At 35.2% G+C, this 17,742-nt stretch overlaps 1 protein-coding gene across 7 annotated transcripts in view; it reads right to left on the reverse strand.

Moving 5' to 3' along the window:
- CSGALNACT2 (chondroitin sulfate N-acetylgalactosaminyltransferase 2) overlaps positions 1–17,742 on the reverse strand; it is a 43,833-nt gene that overhangs the window by 25,646 nt on the left and 445 nt on the right. For 5 of the 7 annotated variants that reach the window (XM_045568186.1, XM_045568184.1, XM_045568189.1 and 2 more), the window contains exons 2-5: positions 13,087–13,184; positions 5,059–5,985; positions 2,362–2,578; positions 886–987 (exon numbers count right to left, since the gene is read on the reverse strand). In XM_045568186.1, coding sequence (XP_045424142.1) covers positions 886–987; positions 2,362–2,578; positions 5,059–5,719 — 980 coding nt within the window. In that variant the 5' untranslated portion in view covers positions 5,720–5,985; positions 13,087–13,184. The remainder of the gene's footprint in view (positions 1–885; positions 988–2,361; positions 2,579–5,058; positions 5,986–13,086; positions 13,185–17,742) is intronic. The other 2 variants (XM_045568185.1, XM_045568190.1) reach the window with 2 other exon arrangements.

Genomic DNA, 17,742 nt, shown 5'->3' on the forward strand with positions numbered 1-17,742 from the left:
GAGAAGAATGGCTGGCCAAATCTGGACTCTTAGGGAATGGTTACAACTAGCAGAAAGGTAAAGAACTAAAGGACATAGAGTTGGTGTGGTTAGAGAAGGCAATTAACCTAATAATTTACATTTACAAAATATTTACATTTTATAAACATAACATTTTAAGATGAAAGTACTGGTTAAGTCGTCAATGTAAAAAAGCAATTAAAGAGGATAACAGAGAAAAGGCTGAATTTGGCAGTTAGATTGTACCTCTGGGCCCATCTTTTGAAAGGAAAAGGCTGAGAAGCTAAAGAATTAATAATTAAGTATGAAGGAATTACCAATTTATTCATTCAAACCTCTGAGCACCTACGATCTGCCAGGTACTATATGGGTTGCTTAGTTACAGAACTACTATTCCGGGAAGTTTATCTGTGAAAGGACAGAAACACAACAGTAGCTATTGGGTACTGCAGAATCAGGGGGTTTCTTAAGGATATGGGATACCTAAGCATTGTTTATAGGGGAAGAAGAAGGAGCCTGAGGAAATGAAAGGAAAGAAAGGTGACAAGTAAGAGATAAGCTCAGGAGATGATGATATCAAAGTGAAAGAATTCAATTTAGAAAAAGGGAAAGAAGCAAATATATAGAAGATGAGTGAGCCATAGAGGGAGAGCATCCTGATCATACCAGGCTGCCTGCTAGGCGGCGAAGGGAAGTTGAGTCATGTAGGATTGCATGTGAAATGAGGAACTTAATATCACCACTACTCACATGTTCAGCCAACTTTTAAACAGTAGTTATTCAAAATTATTAACTTTTTTAAGTATCTGAAATTCTCACTCTACTAGTACTGTCTATATATATAAATACAATTAAAGGACTTCACTGTGGACATGGCTCACCAACCTTGTGACAGATTCTAGGATAGACTTGACTTTAGACAGTCCTTCTTTACCAAAATACACCACTGTGAGATGAATCCTCTTGTCCTGATGAATACAAACATCCCTAACAGAATTGAGAAATAAAGTTTGTTCAAGAAAATACATGAGGCACTACTCATTCAAAAAGCAATCAAATGAAGCTTTAACAACAACAAAAAAATGAGGCATTACTGATACAGAATGAAGTCACATGAAATAAACATAAGAGTGGCAATATTTCTGAATTACTGAAGCCACCACACAAAGGCACAAAGTCTATGCCTGAATGAGTACACACCTTGGAAGGTCATGGAAGCAGTTCAACATTTTCGCCATATTTCAAAGCATTTTTGGAATATTTGCTGTGGGATTGCTCTCGGATGCAAATTATTAATACAAGATACTCAAGGAAATAAATTCAATCAGTTCATAGCCAAATAAATAATATTCAAGTTTTGGATCAAGAGTTATTTTGTCCTCAGATTGGCTAATTCCAAAAAGTATATCTACCATTAAGGAATAAATATTAGCCATGACTGAGATTACTTACTGTAAAGAACAATGTGCCTCTGAAAGCAACTCCAAGGAAGGCAATTTAAAAAAATGCTTTAGAAAATAATCTCAAGTGAACTGTTGTAACAGTAAAACTCATTTGGAAGTATGACTTTGAACTAATTTCAATATGAGAATAAAGACTAGAATCATAAAGCATTAAAACTTTAGTATATTAAAGTATTAAAAACATTAAAAATATTACAGTATTAAAAACATGGTATTAAAAATATTAAAGTACTAAGAATTTAATTGTTAAATTAAGAAAGCAATATTTTCCTCAAATAGTTATTCTAATGTGTAGTTATTACCTCTTTAACATTTCAACATTTTAAAATATCCAAATTTAACAACATAAAAAAGAAAAACTTTATACGTTCTCTGCTTCCCAAGATAGAATAACTTTTTCCCATCTTTAGTGGAATGTTTGTATTTCTAAATTTATTTCAATTTTAAAACTCAAATCATTCTCAAGGAGATTTCCTTGGAAGATAGCAATGTTCTATATCTCAATTGGGGTAGTGGTTTGTGAGTGTATACATTTGTCAAAAGTCATGAAACCTATATCCTTAATATACGTAGATATTGTTGTATGTAAATTATTACTCAACAAAGTTGATTTTTAAAAATTTAACCTGTACTAAAATGAATTCACACACAATTATAAAGGCAATCAAATTTAGTTTCTAATAGCTGTCACTCTCAATTTATTTCATAGTTCAAATTATCAATAACACAATGTACTACACATGCTTGAAGAAAAAAGAGAATATCAAAAAATAAAGTTACCCTAAAGCCTATAAAAATTATTCCAAAATCCTAAGTAATTATACTCAGTGAAGATAAATTAAGTAAATCTCCATTTTTTTAGGAGCATGTAGCCAAATCATTAAGCCCTGACAGTTACCTGAAGTTCTGCATAAACTGTGCAAACGCTTCAGTTCTTTCAGCAAGTGGCACAATTATATTAATAATCGATCTGGTAATGTCAATCATCTCGCTCTTCACTTTCATGAGAGGTCCAAAAGGGCGGAAGAGGGTCACATGTCTATATTCCATAAGGTCTGCTTTCTTAAAAAAGAGTTCATACTGTGTGCCCTTATCTCTCTCGGTACGATAATAACCTAAAGAAAAGAGTTAGGAACAAAGATGTCTCCATGTCAATGTTTACAAATTCAATGAGAAGATGGATTTTACTCAAAGATCAAACGTATTAAACCAGACTTGTAGGGTTTTTACCTATTTGTGAAAATATTTATCACCACTGCACAGTCAGTAACAACTATCCTTTAAAAGAAAAGGAGAGGTTGAAAAAAAACGTTCACTGCTCTGCTACATTATTCAATCCATAAAATATGTTCTAAATGACAATTATTCATTTTTACATATGACTTTTTTAAATACTACAGCATATCAACACAGTAACCATATGACAAAGAAATTACTTCTAGCAACATTAAATTATGGACTGAAGAGTCAAAACTTCTATTGTTCAGTTCAGCTTAACAAATCTAGTGCCTTTGTATCAGTCACTGGTGATATAAAGAGGGCCACATGGTCCCAGTTTTGAGGAAGGGCTAGTCTGGTGAGGGTGATAGGAAAATAATAACAGTATAGTTTTACACACACACACACACGTATATATGTTTTTACTGAATAGATATAGATTTAAACATAGTGATTTGTGATACCTTTGTGAGAAAAGAATGGAAGTCTACCAGGCAATTTGATTTTTAAGTGTCACACTCAGGAGAGAGACAGTTAGACCTATAGATGTGTAAGTCACTCAGTTAATATCTGGGTATAAAATGGTGAACAAGATTGACTTGGTTCCAACCCACCTGAGGTTAACAGTCTAACAGGAACAACAAACCAGGAAGTGGGCAACATCACATACTGTGACAAGTGCTATGGGTGTACAGGTGACAAGAGCTATCTCAGACTTGAGGTTGGAGATGACTTCTCAGAAGAAGTGATGCTGAGCTAAAGTCTAGAGGAACAGTAATTACTCAGTTGTTGTTAGTAATCATTTTGGGAGAGGGAGAGCAGTAGCCCAGCACAGGAAAAGTGAAAGACTGAATATGTTCCATGCAGAGAAAAATCCTGACAGTAACAGAATCCAAGAGAGTTATAAGATAAACAGAAGCTGCAGATATAAAACAGGCATAGCTCCCCTTCTTTTTAGGCAGAGCTGATGTGAGGACATTTTATATGTTACTTAGTCATCTTATTTCCTCTGCAGTTTTCAATTCTGCCACAAACTACAAACATAGAGTAAGAAGACAAAAAGCTGAGCTGGCAGAAAAAATAGAAGTTTTGAGAAAAACAATCCTTCAAAAATGGCAGGAAGTGATAGCAGAGAAAAGAACAGACTGCAGGGAAAAGGCAGCTGAAATGCCACAACAAACACAATGCCCCCACCCCCCATGGCCTCCAAAGGCCTCAGTTGCATATACTATGGCACAGCAAGTGATAGCCACGAGGATTTGGAGTCAAAAAACCTACATGTGGTTTACTGTTTATAGAATTATGCAAAAAGAACTTTTAAGAAAGATTTATATCCAAAATGGTTTAAAGTCTGCAATTAAATATCTAGCACGGGGTGTTAAGATGGAGATTAGTAGGGATCTATAATTATTCCTGTTTCTATATATCAATTAATAAATATTATCTTAAATTTATAGCAGTGTTCCTTGACCTCTGAGTCATGTCCCATCTTGATATATAAAAATCCTGGCCGGGCACGGTGGCTCACGCCTGTAATCCTAGCACTCTGGGAGGCCGAGGCGGGCAGATTGTTTGAGCTCAGGAGTTTGAGACCAGCCTGAGCAAGAGCGAGACCCCATCTCTACTAAAAATAGAAATTATATGGACAGCTAAAAACATATATATACATATATATATAAAATTAGCCGGGCATGGTGGTACATGCCTGTAGTCCCAGCTACTCCGGAGGCTGAGGCTGAGGCAGGAGGATTGCTCGAGCCAGGAGTCTGAGGTTGCTGTGAGCTAGGCTGATGCCACGGCACTCTAGCCCAGGCAACAGAGTGAGACTCTGTCTCAAAGAAAAAAAAAAAAAAATCCCATACCCTTTCTGCACTCTGTATTAGAAAAATAGGTTATTTTCTTACTTTTCCAAATGCCAAAAATGCTTTTTAAAATCATGTATACCTCCTTGATGTTTAGACATATATTTCTCCTTCCTCTAAAATGGAAAATAACTATTAGCCTACTAAATTAGTTTTTTTCTTTCCTTTATCAAATTTTGAGCCTTAGTGCATACATTTTTAAAAACAGAAAAAAGGAACATCTAGACAAGAGAGTAATGCAAATCACACACACATGCAAATACAAACAGCCCATAAGAGCCCTTCAACCGTAGTAGTTAGTATTCTTCTATATAAGCTGAGATTTATTCTATTTCCCTGGTCCTTATTCTCTATTTTTATTATGATCTCATTATAACTTTTTCCAGAAAGTCACTTAAAATTCTTGGCAGAATGAAGTGGGTAAAAACTTAAATATGTTAATACAGTGGCTAATTTTACCAGGATACATTTTGTCTTACTAACATAACTATTGGCCAACATACTTTTCACATTACCTTCTACGAAGTCATTTTCATTAAATATCAGTTTCTCTCCAAGGGGACCCTCCTCATCGTCCTGTTCATCATCTTCATCAGGATTATTAATGACCTCCAAGCCAGCTTCAATAACTTCTACCAATTCATCTCGCTTGTCTTTTCTAACTGGCTTTTCTTCAGGATGGCGAGTGAGACCCATTTCCAACTGAAATACTTTCATTAAGGTAAAACTTTCAAAGGGAATGACCCCATACTCACTGGGTAGTTTGGCTCCTATGCTAACTTCAGCTTTGTCAATTTGGGAATGAAGAAACTCTAGAAGATCACTAGGTGCTTGCTCTTTGTTGCCTTGATAGCCTATGCCATTAGCCCCTACATTCTTTCTCTCTTGCAATGATCTCATCTTCTCACTCATTTCTTGTAATTCTTGTTTTAGTTGGGCAATTTGGCGTTTCAGACTGGTTGCCCTGGTTTGATAATGTTCTTCTTGCTCTTGTAGGAGGGCTTGATAATACTCTTTACCATAACTTTCCCCAACAACACCAGGAAGAGATGCATTTCCATCAGTCTGGGGGGCACACTCCAAAAGGTACATAAATAATACCAAAGTGCAGAGCAAAGCAAGGCCCAACAGCAGCCAGTGGGTCCGGGTCTGAAGAATTAATCCTCTTCTAGGCATTCTTATTAATGTGTACTTGCCTAAGAATTAGATAAGCTCTTTGCTTGTTCATACTATTAGCAAAAAGTTATCAAAAATTAAAAACAAAATCAGGATTTCCATAAAAGGTACCAAATGAATCCTGCTGTAGCTTAAAAAATTTCTTTCTTCAGCCGTCATGACTACTTGCAGAAATGAAAAATTAAGTATACTTTCTGTATTGTTACCATGATATACAGAATAAAGAAATCTGATCTATAAAATCCATTATATGAGTGGTGATTTTTCTGAAAGAAACAGATCAGAATCAATCAGAATTTTGTTTCCTTAAGTGTATGTATCAAATTGTTTGCAGCTTCAGTAAACTTACCTATGTGACTACTACATGTAGAGAACCATAAGAGATGCTAATATAATTTAGAATATTCAGTAAATACTGGAGAATTTAAAAATACATCACAAAATACTAAAATATTATATATAATACTTGTAACTAGTATGTCTACACACCAATAACCTGAATCAAAGAAACATTAAATTATGTTCAGCATAGTTTGTGTTACATAGATTCTACTGTTCTCTAATTATTTGAAAATTATATTGCTTATAACTCTTTATTAACATAATATTTCAATTAATGCACTATTTCCCAACTAAAGCATATGACCATTTGGGAACTGAGTTTCTATAAACTGCTTCTGTTATAGTAATAATGGTCTACTGGAGAGAGATATTTTCTTCTAGTTTATTCAGTTCAAGCATTCTACCTCATTAATTTCTACTGCTCAACTCAGCCATTCTAGAAGCCTTAAAATTAAGTGGGGGGAAAAACAATTTCAAAAGGTCACAGACATCTGGAAAACACATTAAGAAAACATTTTTATATCCGAAGTCCTCCAGTACATTATTTGCACATTAGGTCACATAATTCTTTCTACTGTATTATACATCAACAGATTTCCTACAAGTCTGGAAAGTTTTGGGGTCTATATAAAAAAACATGAACATATTAATCACGTTTATCTGCAGAGAAAAAAATTCAAAAAACATTTGTAAATTTACAAAATTACATGCTATCTTTCATGCTACAACCAATTGTGTGAGTTCTTCTGAGTCTCTAAACTGAGGATTCTTAACTCCAGAAATAGAGAAGGTTAAACTTAGGAGAGGGAAGGCAGGGAGGCCTCCACTGCAAAGAGAAGTTCCGTTCTTTATGGTTTTTGAGAAGGACAATGTGATATGACAGCAGGTTTTCAACAGTAGTGGTTTTTTTGGCACAGCAGAATTTATGAAAGATCCCTAGGGAGTATCAATCCCAGCCAACTTCTTAGTGATTAGGAAAGCCTGGGTGTCTTCCGTGGAAAATGCTGCAGTGTGTGTTTTTTTGTGACACGTGTCTGTATAAAATGAAGGATAGATTAAAACTTCTTATGGCTAGTAGACCACAAATAGTGGACTAAACTCCCCTTAGCTATTTATTACTTTAGTAAATCAAATGATAACCAAGTATCTTGAAAAATTTAATTTACTACAAGGGAGTCTTTTACTATGACAGCATCTGTCTTACTAATTATAAATTTTGTTTAAGTCATGTAGAAAAAAACAGGAAAAAATTTTAAGAAAAACTATCTAACTAAAAAATAAGAATGCAAAGCTAATATTAGTTCCAGGACTTAATCATGCCTCAAAACCATAATCATTAGCATAAGAAACAACTTGAATTTCATCATTTAAAAGATAAATTTAGAGGCATCTCTTTTAATTATTTATAAGTTGTTACTAGCCCAATTATTAGAGAAAAGAAAGGCTAGAACTGAAAATGTAGACATAATCTCGTATAAATTATTAATAAAGGTATACTTAACCATATTAAAACTGTCTTGAAGTGAAATGTGATAATAGAACTAACAGTAAGTAGTCTAAGTACCATTACCTTTTATTAATATGGTAACTCATATGTTTTTCTTTATATAAACAATTATTTTTTATTTTTATTTTTATTTATTTATTTATTTTTGAGACAGGGTCTTACTCTGTTGGCCTGGCTGGTGCACAGTGGTACTAATGTAGCTCACTGCAACCCCAACCTCCTGGGCTGAAGCGATCTTCCTCTCTTAGCCTTCAGAGTAGCTAAGACTATAGCCACAGGCCCCCACACCCAGCTATTTTTTTTTATTTTTGTAAAGATGAGGGTCTTGCTGAAATACCTTTCACAACAGCAACAAAGAAAATAAAATATTTAGGAATATATTTAACTAAGGAGGTGAAAGACCTCTACAGGGAGAACTGCAAAACACGGAGGAAAGAAATTGCAGAGGATATAAACAGATGGAAAAACATATCATGCTCATGGATATGCAGAATCAACATTGTTAAAATATCTATACTATCCAAAGTGATTTATAGATTCAATGCAATCCCCATTAACATACCATCATTATTTTTTAGCAGACCTTGAAAAAAATAGTTATACACTTCGTATGGAACCAGAAAAGACCTGAATAGCTAATGCAATCTTACATAATAAGAACAAATCAGGAGGCATCACTTTACCAGACTTCAACCTATACTACAAGGCTATAGTAACCGAAACAGCATGGTACTGGCACAAGAACAGAGACATAGATCTATGGATCAGAACAGAGAACACAGAAATAAAACCATCCTCATATAGCCATCTGATCTTTGACAAAGCAAACAAAAACATACACTGGGCTAAAGAAGCCCCATTCAATAAATGGTGCTGGGAAAATTAGATAGCCACAGGCAGAAGGCTGAAACAGGATCCGCAGCTCTCACAAAAATTAATTCATGATGGATAACAGACTTAAACTGAAGGCATGAAACTGTGAGAATTCTAGAAGAAAATGGTGGAAAAACTCTTATAGATACCGGCCTAGGCAAAGAATTTATGAAGAAAACCCCAAAAGCAATTACAGCAACAAGAAGAAATAAATGGGACCTGATCAAATTAAAAGCTTCTGCACAGCCAGGGACACAATCAATACAGCAAATAGACAACCTACAGAGTGGGAGAAAATATTTGCATGCTATACATCCAATAAAGGGCTGATAACCAGAATCTGTATACAAAGAACTCAAGCAAATCAGCATGAAAAAATCAAACAACCCCATTAAAAAGTGGGCAAAAGACATGAACAGAAATTTTTCAAAAGAAGATAGAGTAATGACCAACAAACACATGAAAAAATGCTCAATGTCTTTAATCATCAAGGAAATGCAAATCAAAACCACAATGAGATATCACCTAACTCCAGTGAGAATGGCTTTTATTAAAAAGTCCCAAAACAACAGATGCTGGTGAGGATGCCGAGAGAAAGGTACACTTACACACTGTTAGTGGGACTGCAAACTAGTACAACCTCTATGGAAAGTAGTATGGAGATACCTCAAAGAACTTAAGGTAGACCTATCATTTGATCCAGCAATCCCACCACTAGGTATTTATCCAAAGGAAATAAAGACATTTTATAAAAAAGATACTTGTATTCCAATGTTTATAGTAGCACAAGTCACAATCTCAAAGATGTGGAATCAACCCAGACGCCCATCAATACATGAGCGGATTAATAAAATGTGGTGTATACATATACATGCTATCGAGCACTACTCAGCCATAAAAAAAACGGTGATCTAGTATCTTTTGTAATTACCTGGATGCAACGGGGGGCCATTTTTCTTAGCGAAGCATCACAAGAATAGAAAAACAAACACCATATGTACTCAATACTAAATTAGAACTAACCAATCAACACATATATGCACATCTGGAAGTAAAACTCAAGGGAAATCAGGTAGGTGGGAGGGGAGAGGAGGAGATGGGTAAATTCACACCTAACAGGTACAATGCACACTAACTGGGTGAAGGATACAGTTATAACTTTGACTCAAACTGTACAAAAGCAAATTATGTAACCAAAACATGTGTACCTCTATAAAATTCTGAAACATAATCAATTAATTAATTAAAAAGATGGGAGTCTTGCTATGTTGCCCAGGCTGGTCTCAAACTCTTGGCTTCAGGCCATCCTCCCCTCTCAGCCTCCCAGTACTGGGATTATAGGCATGAGCCACTGTTCCCAGCTGACAAAGTATTTTAAACTATGAAATGTGATTCATAAATGGGTCACTACTAAAGGTTTACTTTTCAATGAAATAGAATAGAAAATAACAATATCAATTAGCCCAGAGCCCAACCAACCTTCTAAACATAAATGCAGATTTAGTTAAGTGTTCTGAGGTCAGAAAGGGATAATGTGAAAATGAACTGTTAAAAGTTATATAATGCAAAATCAAAGATTTCAGAGTTGAAAGAAACCTTAGAAGCCATCAATTCTAACTCTGTAAAATGACTAAAGTGACTTCCTCTTATACCCAAGATGGACTAACAGAGGTCAGATTTACTCGCATGCTTGAATGAACAAAAAACAAAAACAAATATCCTCCCCGCCAAAACCCTAAAATATGAAACAACAGTTTTTTCAAGATACTCAACATCAGGTAACAAAGAACACTGATCCCCAGAGAAGCAAGAAACAAGTGGTTGCCTAGCTTACTGCCTTAGTTTCTAAGCCATACAGGGAGGGAAAGCTAAGTAGAGCCCAGCAGATTCCCTGAGTTGATACGATGGAGGTGATAGTCTGAGGAAATTAACGCAGCCAGGGTTCAAAGGATATAGTACCAGAGAGGAGAGAGCTGTACAGAGAGAGATCTCCAGAGATCTGAAGAAGACACCCTCTAGGTATTCAGCAGAGCACTGATTAGCGAAGGCTTATGAGGAAACTAACAGGTTAAGGAAAGGACCACACAAAAAATTTAGAGGGTACAGAACCAAGCATTCACACAGGGCCAGGAATAGTGCATGTTTCCACCAGACAGACTGAAAAACCTCAAATTCATGGGACACTGGGTAGAGTACTCAAAAAAAGTGTTGGTTCAGAGTGGGAAATAATTAGCTCTAGACTAAACATGGCTCTGGTCCTGCCAACAAATCGTAAAAGCAAGACCTAAAAGGATCAAATTGTTTCCAAGTAACAGCACAATAATCCTCAAGAATATTAACAGGAATACAAAAATATCCAGTACTCAGGAAAATAAAATTCACAATATCTGACATTCAAACAAAAATTACCAGGCATAAAGAAAAACATGATCCATAATGAGAAAAATGAATAATTAAAACTGACCTAGAACTGACATAGATGTGAGAATTTGCAGATTAATTAAAACAGTCATTTATAACTATATTAAAAAATTCATATTCAAAAGACTAAGTAGAGGCATGAATAACATCAAAAAGATCAAAATTCGCCGGGTGCAGTGGCTCACACCTGTAATCCTAGCACTCTAAGAGGCCGAGGTGGGAGGATTGCTTGAGCTCAGGAGTTTGAGACCAGCCTGAATAAGAGTGAGACCCCGTCTCCACTAAAAACAGAAAAATTAGCCATCGTGGCACATGCCTATAGTACCACCTACTCAGGATTCTGAGGTAGAAGGATCACTTGAGCCCAGGAGTTTGAGGTTGCAGTGAGCTATGATGACACCACTGCACTCTACTCAGGGCAACAGAGCGAGACTCTTGTCTTTAAAAAAAACAAAAAAAAAAAAAAACAAAAAAAAAAAATCCAAATTAAACTTCAGGAAATAAAAATTTCAATGTCTGAGATGAAAAATATACTTAATGAGATTGATAGCAGATTAGATATTTCAGAAAAACATATTACTGAAGACATAGCAATAGAAACTATGAAAAATGTGGAAAGAAGAATGAAAAATATGAACAGAGCTGTGTGATAACTTCAAACAACCTAATAAACATGGGATTAGAGTCCTCAAAGAAGAGGGAGAGGATTAAAAGAAATACTTAAAGAAATAAGGCTGAAAATTTCCCAAATTTGATGAAAACTATAAACACATAAATTTAAGATGCTCAACCAATCCCAAATACAAGAGCCATAAAGAAAATTATAGCAAGGCACATGCTATTTAAATTGCTCAAACCCAATGATAGAAGAATCTTAAAAGTGGCCAGAAGAACAACGTACATCACCTACAAGGAGGAGAAGATTACTCCTTGAAAACAATGCAAGTGAGAAGACAGTAGAGCAGTGTCTTTAAAGAACTGAAAGGAAAAATATGCCAAACTAGAATTCTATATCTAGAAAAGTTATCTTTGAAAAAGGCAAAATAGTTTTTCAGACATAAAAAATGAAAAGAATTCATCACCATCAGATCTGTACTACAAGTCCTTTGGGAAGGGGAACATAACACTAGATAGAACTATGGATCTGCACAGAGCAATGAAGAACTCCAGAAATGTTAACTACATTAGTAACACAAGATTTTTTAAATTATCTAAATCCCTTTTAAAGATAACTGAATGAAATGGAAAAATTCCAATAAAGATACAAACTAACAAAACTGACTTAAGAAGAAACACTAAATATGAATAGACCTATATGAAAAGAGATTGAATTAATAATAAAAAACAAAGTCCAGGCCCCAAAGTAGAGTACTGCATATTACTCTAAAGGTCTCCTGTTAAAATCTTTTCTATTTGCCTTGTGACTTTGAGAGAACCAGAAATGTTAAAAGATAGTTAATTCCACAGCACTGACCCCTTACATAATAATATGACTTTTAAGCAGTTTTTAATCTTTTGATTCCACAAGTTTTGGTACTGCAGTGTGCCAAACTAACCTGCAATAAGAATAACCTCTACCCTCTGAAAAGCACAATCCATTTGGATCAGTCAATCTATCTATTTGTTTAGAGACAGTCTTGCTCTGTTGCCCCAGCTAGAGTGCAGTGGCGTGATCATAGCTCACTGCAACCTCAAACTCCTGGCTCAAGCAATCCTCCTACCCCAGCCTCCTGAGTGTGGGTCTACAGGTGCACACCACCACATCTTGTTAATTTTTCTATTTTTTTGTAGAGGCAGGGTCTTGCTCTTGCTCAGACTGGTCTCAAACTCCTGACCTCAAGCGATCCTCCAGCCTTGGCCTCCCAGAGTGTTAGGATTACCGGCATGAACCACGGTACCCTTCCTGAGTCTATTTAAAGTTATATTTTGTATAATCTTTCCAAATTTTCTGCATAGAATAATATCTTATTGAAGTCTTCAAAAGCTATTAATAAATTTATAATTTTAAGTTCATTTTTTTACACAGCAAAAACAAAGCCACAAAATGATTTGAAAAACAACCACTGTCAGAAAACTAAAACTAAAATATTATGAATCTTGATTACTTAATGAGTATTACAGTGACACACTGATTCTTCAACATGTTATTGATAAGTGGCAAGTAATTAGAAATAAAAGTACTGATCACCAGAAAGCAGCACTTACTCAACAAATACTTGATTACCTGCTGTGTGTCAGGCACTGTGTTGGGTACCAAGGACAAGTAATACCAGATGGATCCTTTTGATAAGGTGTTTCTGGGGAAAAATATACTCCTGGTACCTGGGTTTCAGCAAGACAAATTAATATTCATGATATCATCATAGGTAAAGCAGAAAAATGTGCCAGCCTATGGCACAGTAAAAACAACCTGAAGAGTCAAGAGTAACAGCTATTGAATAGCTATGTAATCTTGGGCACAACACATAACCTTTCTGGGCTTCCTCTATAAAATGAGGCAGTTTCCCTGGATAGCCAATGTTCCTTCCAAGATGTTACGATTCCTTTAATTTACGTTAAACTAACCATACACACAAACTTCTGGAGGGCAAATTTGATTTAAATGCACATGCCCGTTAATACAGCAATTCACAATTCTACTTTTAAGATTCTATACCTCAGAAATATCCACACTAGTATAGTATATAAAGTTGCATGCATAGGATGTTTATTAGTGTTATAGGTAACACCAAAATAAAAATAAAAGCAATTTAAAATCCATCAAGAGGAGAAAGGTTAAATAAACTGCAGACATTTATACAACAGATTTAAAAAGGAATGAGGTAGATCCTTACGTGCTAATGTGGATAATACCTACAAAATGGTGCTAATATGTTGCAAATACTTTGTTTTCTTGTCTATGTAATAGGCTTGGGAACCAGATGGCCTAAATTCAAATATCTGCTCAATCATTTCCTAATTCTTCATCACAGACAAGTTCTTCAATGTATGTAAACTTCAGTTTCCTCACCTGTTAAGTGGGGATAATTACAGAACCTACCTTGGGGTGTAATTTTAACAATTAATCACGTACAACCTGTTAAGCATTAAGTGCTCAGTAAGAGTCAGGTATTATTTCCCATTAAGAAAACTTTTGTGTTGTTGTTAATAGAGTCAAATCTATCACTCTCTTCCTGTATGACTACTCAATTTTAGCTTCCCTACCTGAAGTAATCCTAATATAAGAAATTTTTTTCCTTAAATAGATAGCTAATTCTTACCATTTATTATGCAATTCACGCTCTTGCTACTAATTTGAAATGTTACCTTTATCATAAGCAAAATTCCTATATATGTATAGGTTTATTTCTGGCCTCTAAACCAGAGGTCAGCAAACATTTTAGGTCAGATAGTAAATGTCACAACCAATCAACACTGCCTTTGTGGCATAAAAGCAGCCACAAACAACACGTACGTGAAAGAGCATAGCTGTGTTCCAAGGGACACTGAGATATGAACTTCATATAGTTTTCATGTGTCATAAAGTGTTATTTTCTCCCCTCCACCCCTACATGCATTTAAAAATGTAAAAGCCACTGTTAGGTCACAGGTCATACTAAAATAGGTAGCCAGCCAGAAATGGCAACCCTTGCTCTAAACCCTTAAATTTCTTTTACTACATGTGATAAAAAGATATAAAGGCATATAGTAAAAAGGCTCCCTTTAACCCAGAGGCCCAGTTTCCTTCTCCAGTTTTTGTGTATCTTTCCAAAGCTAATGACACTATATACTGAACTGCCTTAGTATAAATAACTTTGAACATGTTATTTCATTTATAGGATAAGTTCCTGGAAGTGGAACTGTTGTCTGAATTTCCTTATTCACTATAACATGTAATTGGTCGGTATCTATAGCTTCTCTCTTGATAAGTGCCCAGTATGAGTTTACCTACTTCCCAACCAACTTTAAAATCACAGTAAATTTTTGCTCCAGATTATTATAGACTTTAAAATTATGCCTACTCTGGTTTATGAATCCTTCCTTAACACTGCATTAAATTTCTTAGCTATCGTTATCAATGACTTGGGTTAAGAAATAAATTTTATTGTTTTCTTTGATTACTACTAATTGAATTCTACATCTATTTTTCTTGGATTAATTTTTCATTTTGGTATAGTACATCCTGGGTATTCCTAGTGGGTATGGGTGAAGATGGCTTTAGTTTGCCCCCAGTCTGAATGACAGTTTGACTAGACATAAGATTCTAAGTTCAAAATACGTCCCACAAACACTTTTAAAACATTATTCTGTCATCTAACATTTCATATTCCAAATTGGAAATCTATTTTCAAGTCTGATTTCCATTCCTTTATAGGTAACCATATATTTATTTTTGGAAGTTTATGCATTGTGTATTTATCCATGAAGTTCATAAGTTTCACCGGAATTCATCTAGATATATCTTTATCAACATTCTTTTAAGACTCTCAGTATATCTATTCCATTCATAAACTCACATAATTCTGCTCAAAGAAATATCCTTGTTCTCTTGATACAATATTTTAATTGTTTCCATTCTACTGTGAGATGGAAATGGGAAATCTGGCATCTGTGAGTTGGTAGGGGAGGAGAGTGGGAAACAGGAGCTGTCGCACATCTAACATGTCTTTCCACAGCTCTCTGAAAAGACATAGTTCCTGATCATCCCCATTGCACGGATGAAGAAACAAAGACCAGAGAGGGAAGGGTTGATCTATATTTGCCAGTACTTTGTCCCCTGATACTTATTTTTGTCTGGCTTAGGCTGCCCAAGACTTTGCCTTGATATTCCTACCCTCAGGATCTCTGTTATCTCTGTGGTTATTTCTTCTCTTTCAATTTCTATTCCCTCCTGGAACTCCTATTAGATATACATGGGCTCTTCTAGATCTACTTTCCATATCATGGTAATTCTATCCTACTTCCCATGTTTCAATATTCAAGAACTGATTGCTTTTTTTGAAGCAGCCTGTATGTGTTCAAAAGGCATGATACCCTACCAAATATGAGGATACTAATATTTATTTTAAAGCTTTCTTCTGTTTCTTATATGAACTCCATTGCTTCAGGGCCCAGTTCGTGTTTGTTCAATATTGGCTTCTCTTACATGCTACTGATTTCTCATAAGTGTTTAGTGATTTTTGTTGTCTGTTCACAGTACAAATATACTAGTATTTCAGTCCATGTGGAAATCACTATATTCCTGCAGTAAATTCACATTTGTAACTAACCCTATAATTCAGTTTTACATTTATACCTAGTGCTTATGTAGCATGACACTAACAATGTAAGTTCTTTGACTTGTAGTCCCATGATTCTTTAATTCATTTTTAGTCATATCCTTTTGGTATTTCGTTTCCCCTAACAACCACTAACTTGAGCAACACAGTTCTTATGTAAGTGTTACACCAAACTTCAGAGTCAGATGATCACCAGCTCTAACAGACTTGTCTAACAGTTAAACGAGTAACGACAGTCTCACAGAAGGCTGTCCTAGATGTGCAATCCAAAGGGTAAATAATGTGGTAATGAATGAATCACTTAAGTCTTGAACTCATAATAGTTACGCCTTTTACCAACCTTTATCATCATATTAGTTAAAATAACAAAATCTATTATATTAGAAAAAAGACTCATTAGTTAAAATGCAATTTTCTGCCTACCTTATGACTCAGTCATTCTACAGCTGACAGAAATGCATATAGATCCTCACCAAGACATTTACAAAAATGTTCACAGCGTTTTTAATATGCAAAATACATCATATACAAAAATTGGGAACCCAAGTGTCCATCAACAGAATAGTCACAGATCATACAATGGAATATTACACATCATTAAAAAGAAAGAACTACTGATACCATACCATGATATGCATAAATGATACCAAACCACGAAGTATGGGTAAATCCCACAAGCAATATGCTGAGCATACTGTATAATTCCACTAATATGAAGCTCGAAATAGACAAAACTGAAAGCTGATGAGAGAAACCAGAATACAGATTGGACAGCAGGGGTGTAACTGCCTTGGAAGAAGCAGTGGGAAACTCTTGGGATAATGGAAATGCTCCACAGCTATAATTTGATCTATCTGGTGGTCACACAAAGTAATACGTAAAAAATTCATTGAGCTGTACAATTAAGATTTATGCACTTGTTGACTTCATATGTATTTTATACATCAATAAAAAAGTTAAAAAAGAGAAAAATGTAATTTCCAAACTGGAACTAAAACTGTGCCTATTTAGGTCAAAATTCTCTGAGCCATACATATTGGAAATCCAACATCCTTTCTGCATTTTTTTAGTCACATGACAGTTTTAAACAAATGGTAGCAGAATAACGATACAAAATGAATGTTAACATTCAGTCATAAAATATTTGGTTTCTCACTTCCAAGATCGAAGCTACTATTTTAATACATTAAAAAATATTAATTCCACCAGAAATTAAGGCCCAGCTCCTGTGAACCTTGAATGATGGTGAAATTGCACATCTCATCTATATCTCAAAAGCAAGCGAGAAAATGCCTCCAACTTTAACAAGTCAGGGGCTTAGGAAGCTTCAGATTATAGTCAAATTGTCATTCTGTCAACACCATCATCACAAACAGAAGTGTCACTATCGTGTTTTATAAATTACTGCTCAGCCACGTGTTCGGGAATAAAGTAATTTTCGAGATGAATTCTCTGACAGCTGCCAGAGGCTCCCCGTCCCATCTCCTCGGCCCCACAGATTGCTCCACAAACGGGCATCTTTTAAAGGCGTCCGTTCTGCTGTCTGTCAGATAAAGAGGGGCTGCTGTCAGGGAAAACTATTTTAAAGCAATAAAGACTAACTAAAAAGTTTATCCACTGAG

This window comes from Lemur catta, chromosome 14, assembly GCF_020740605.2.
Source record: "Lemur catta isolate mLemCat1 chromosome 14, mLemCat1.pri, whole genome shotgun sequence".
In the NCBI taxonomy this organism is placed as follows: domain Eukaryota; kingdom Metazoa; phylum Chordata; class Mammalia; order Primates; family Lemuridae; genus Lemur; species Lemur catta.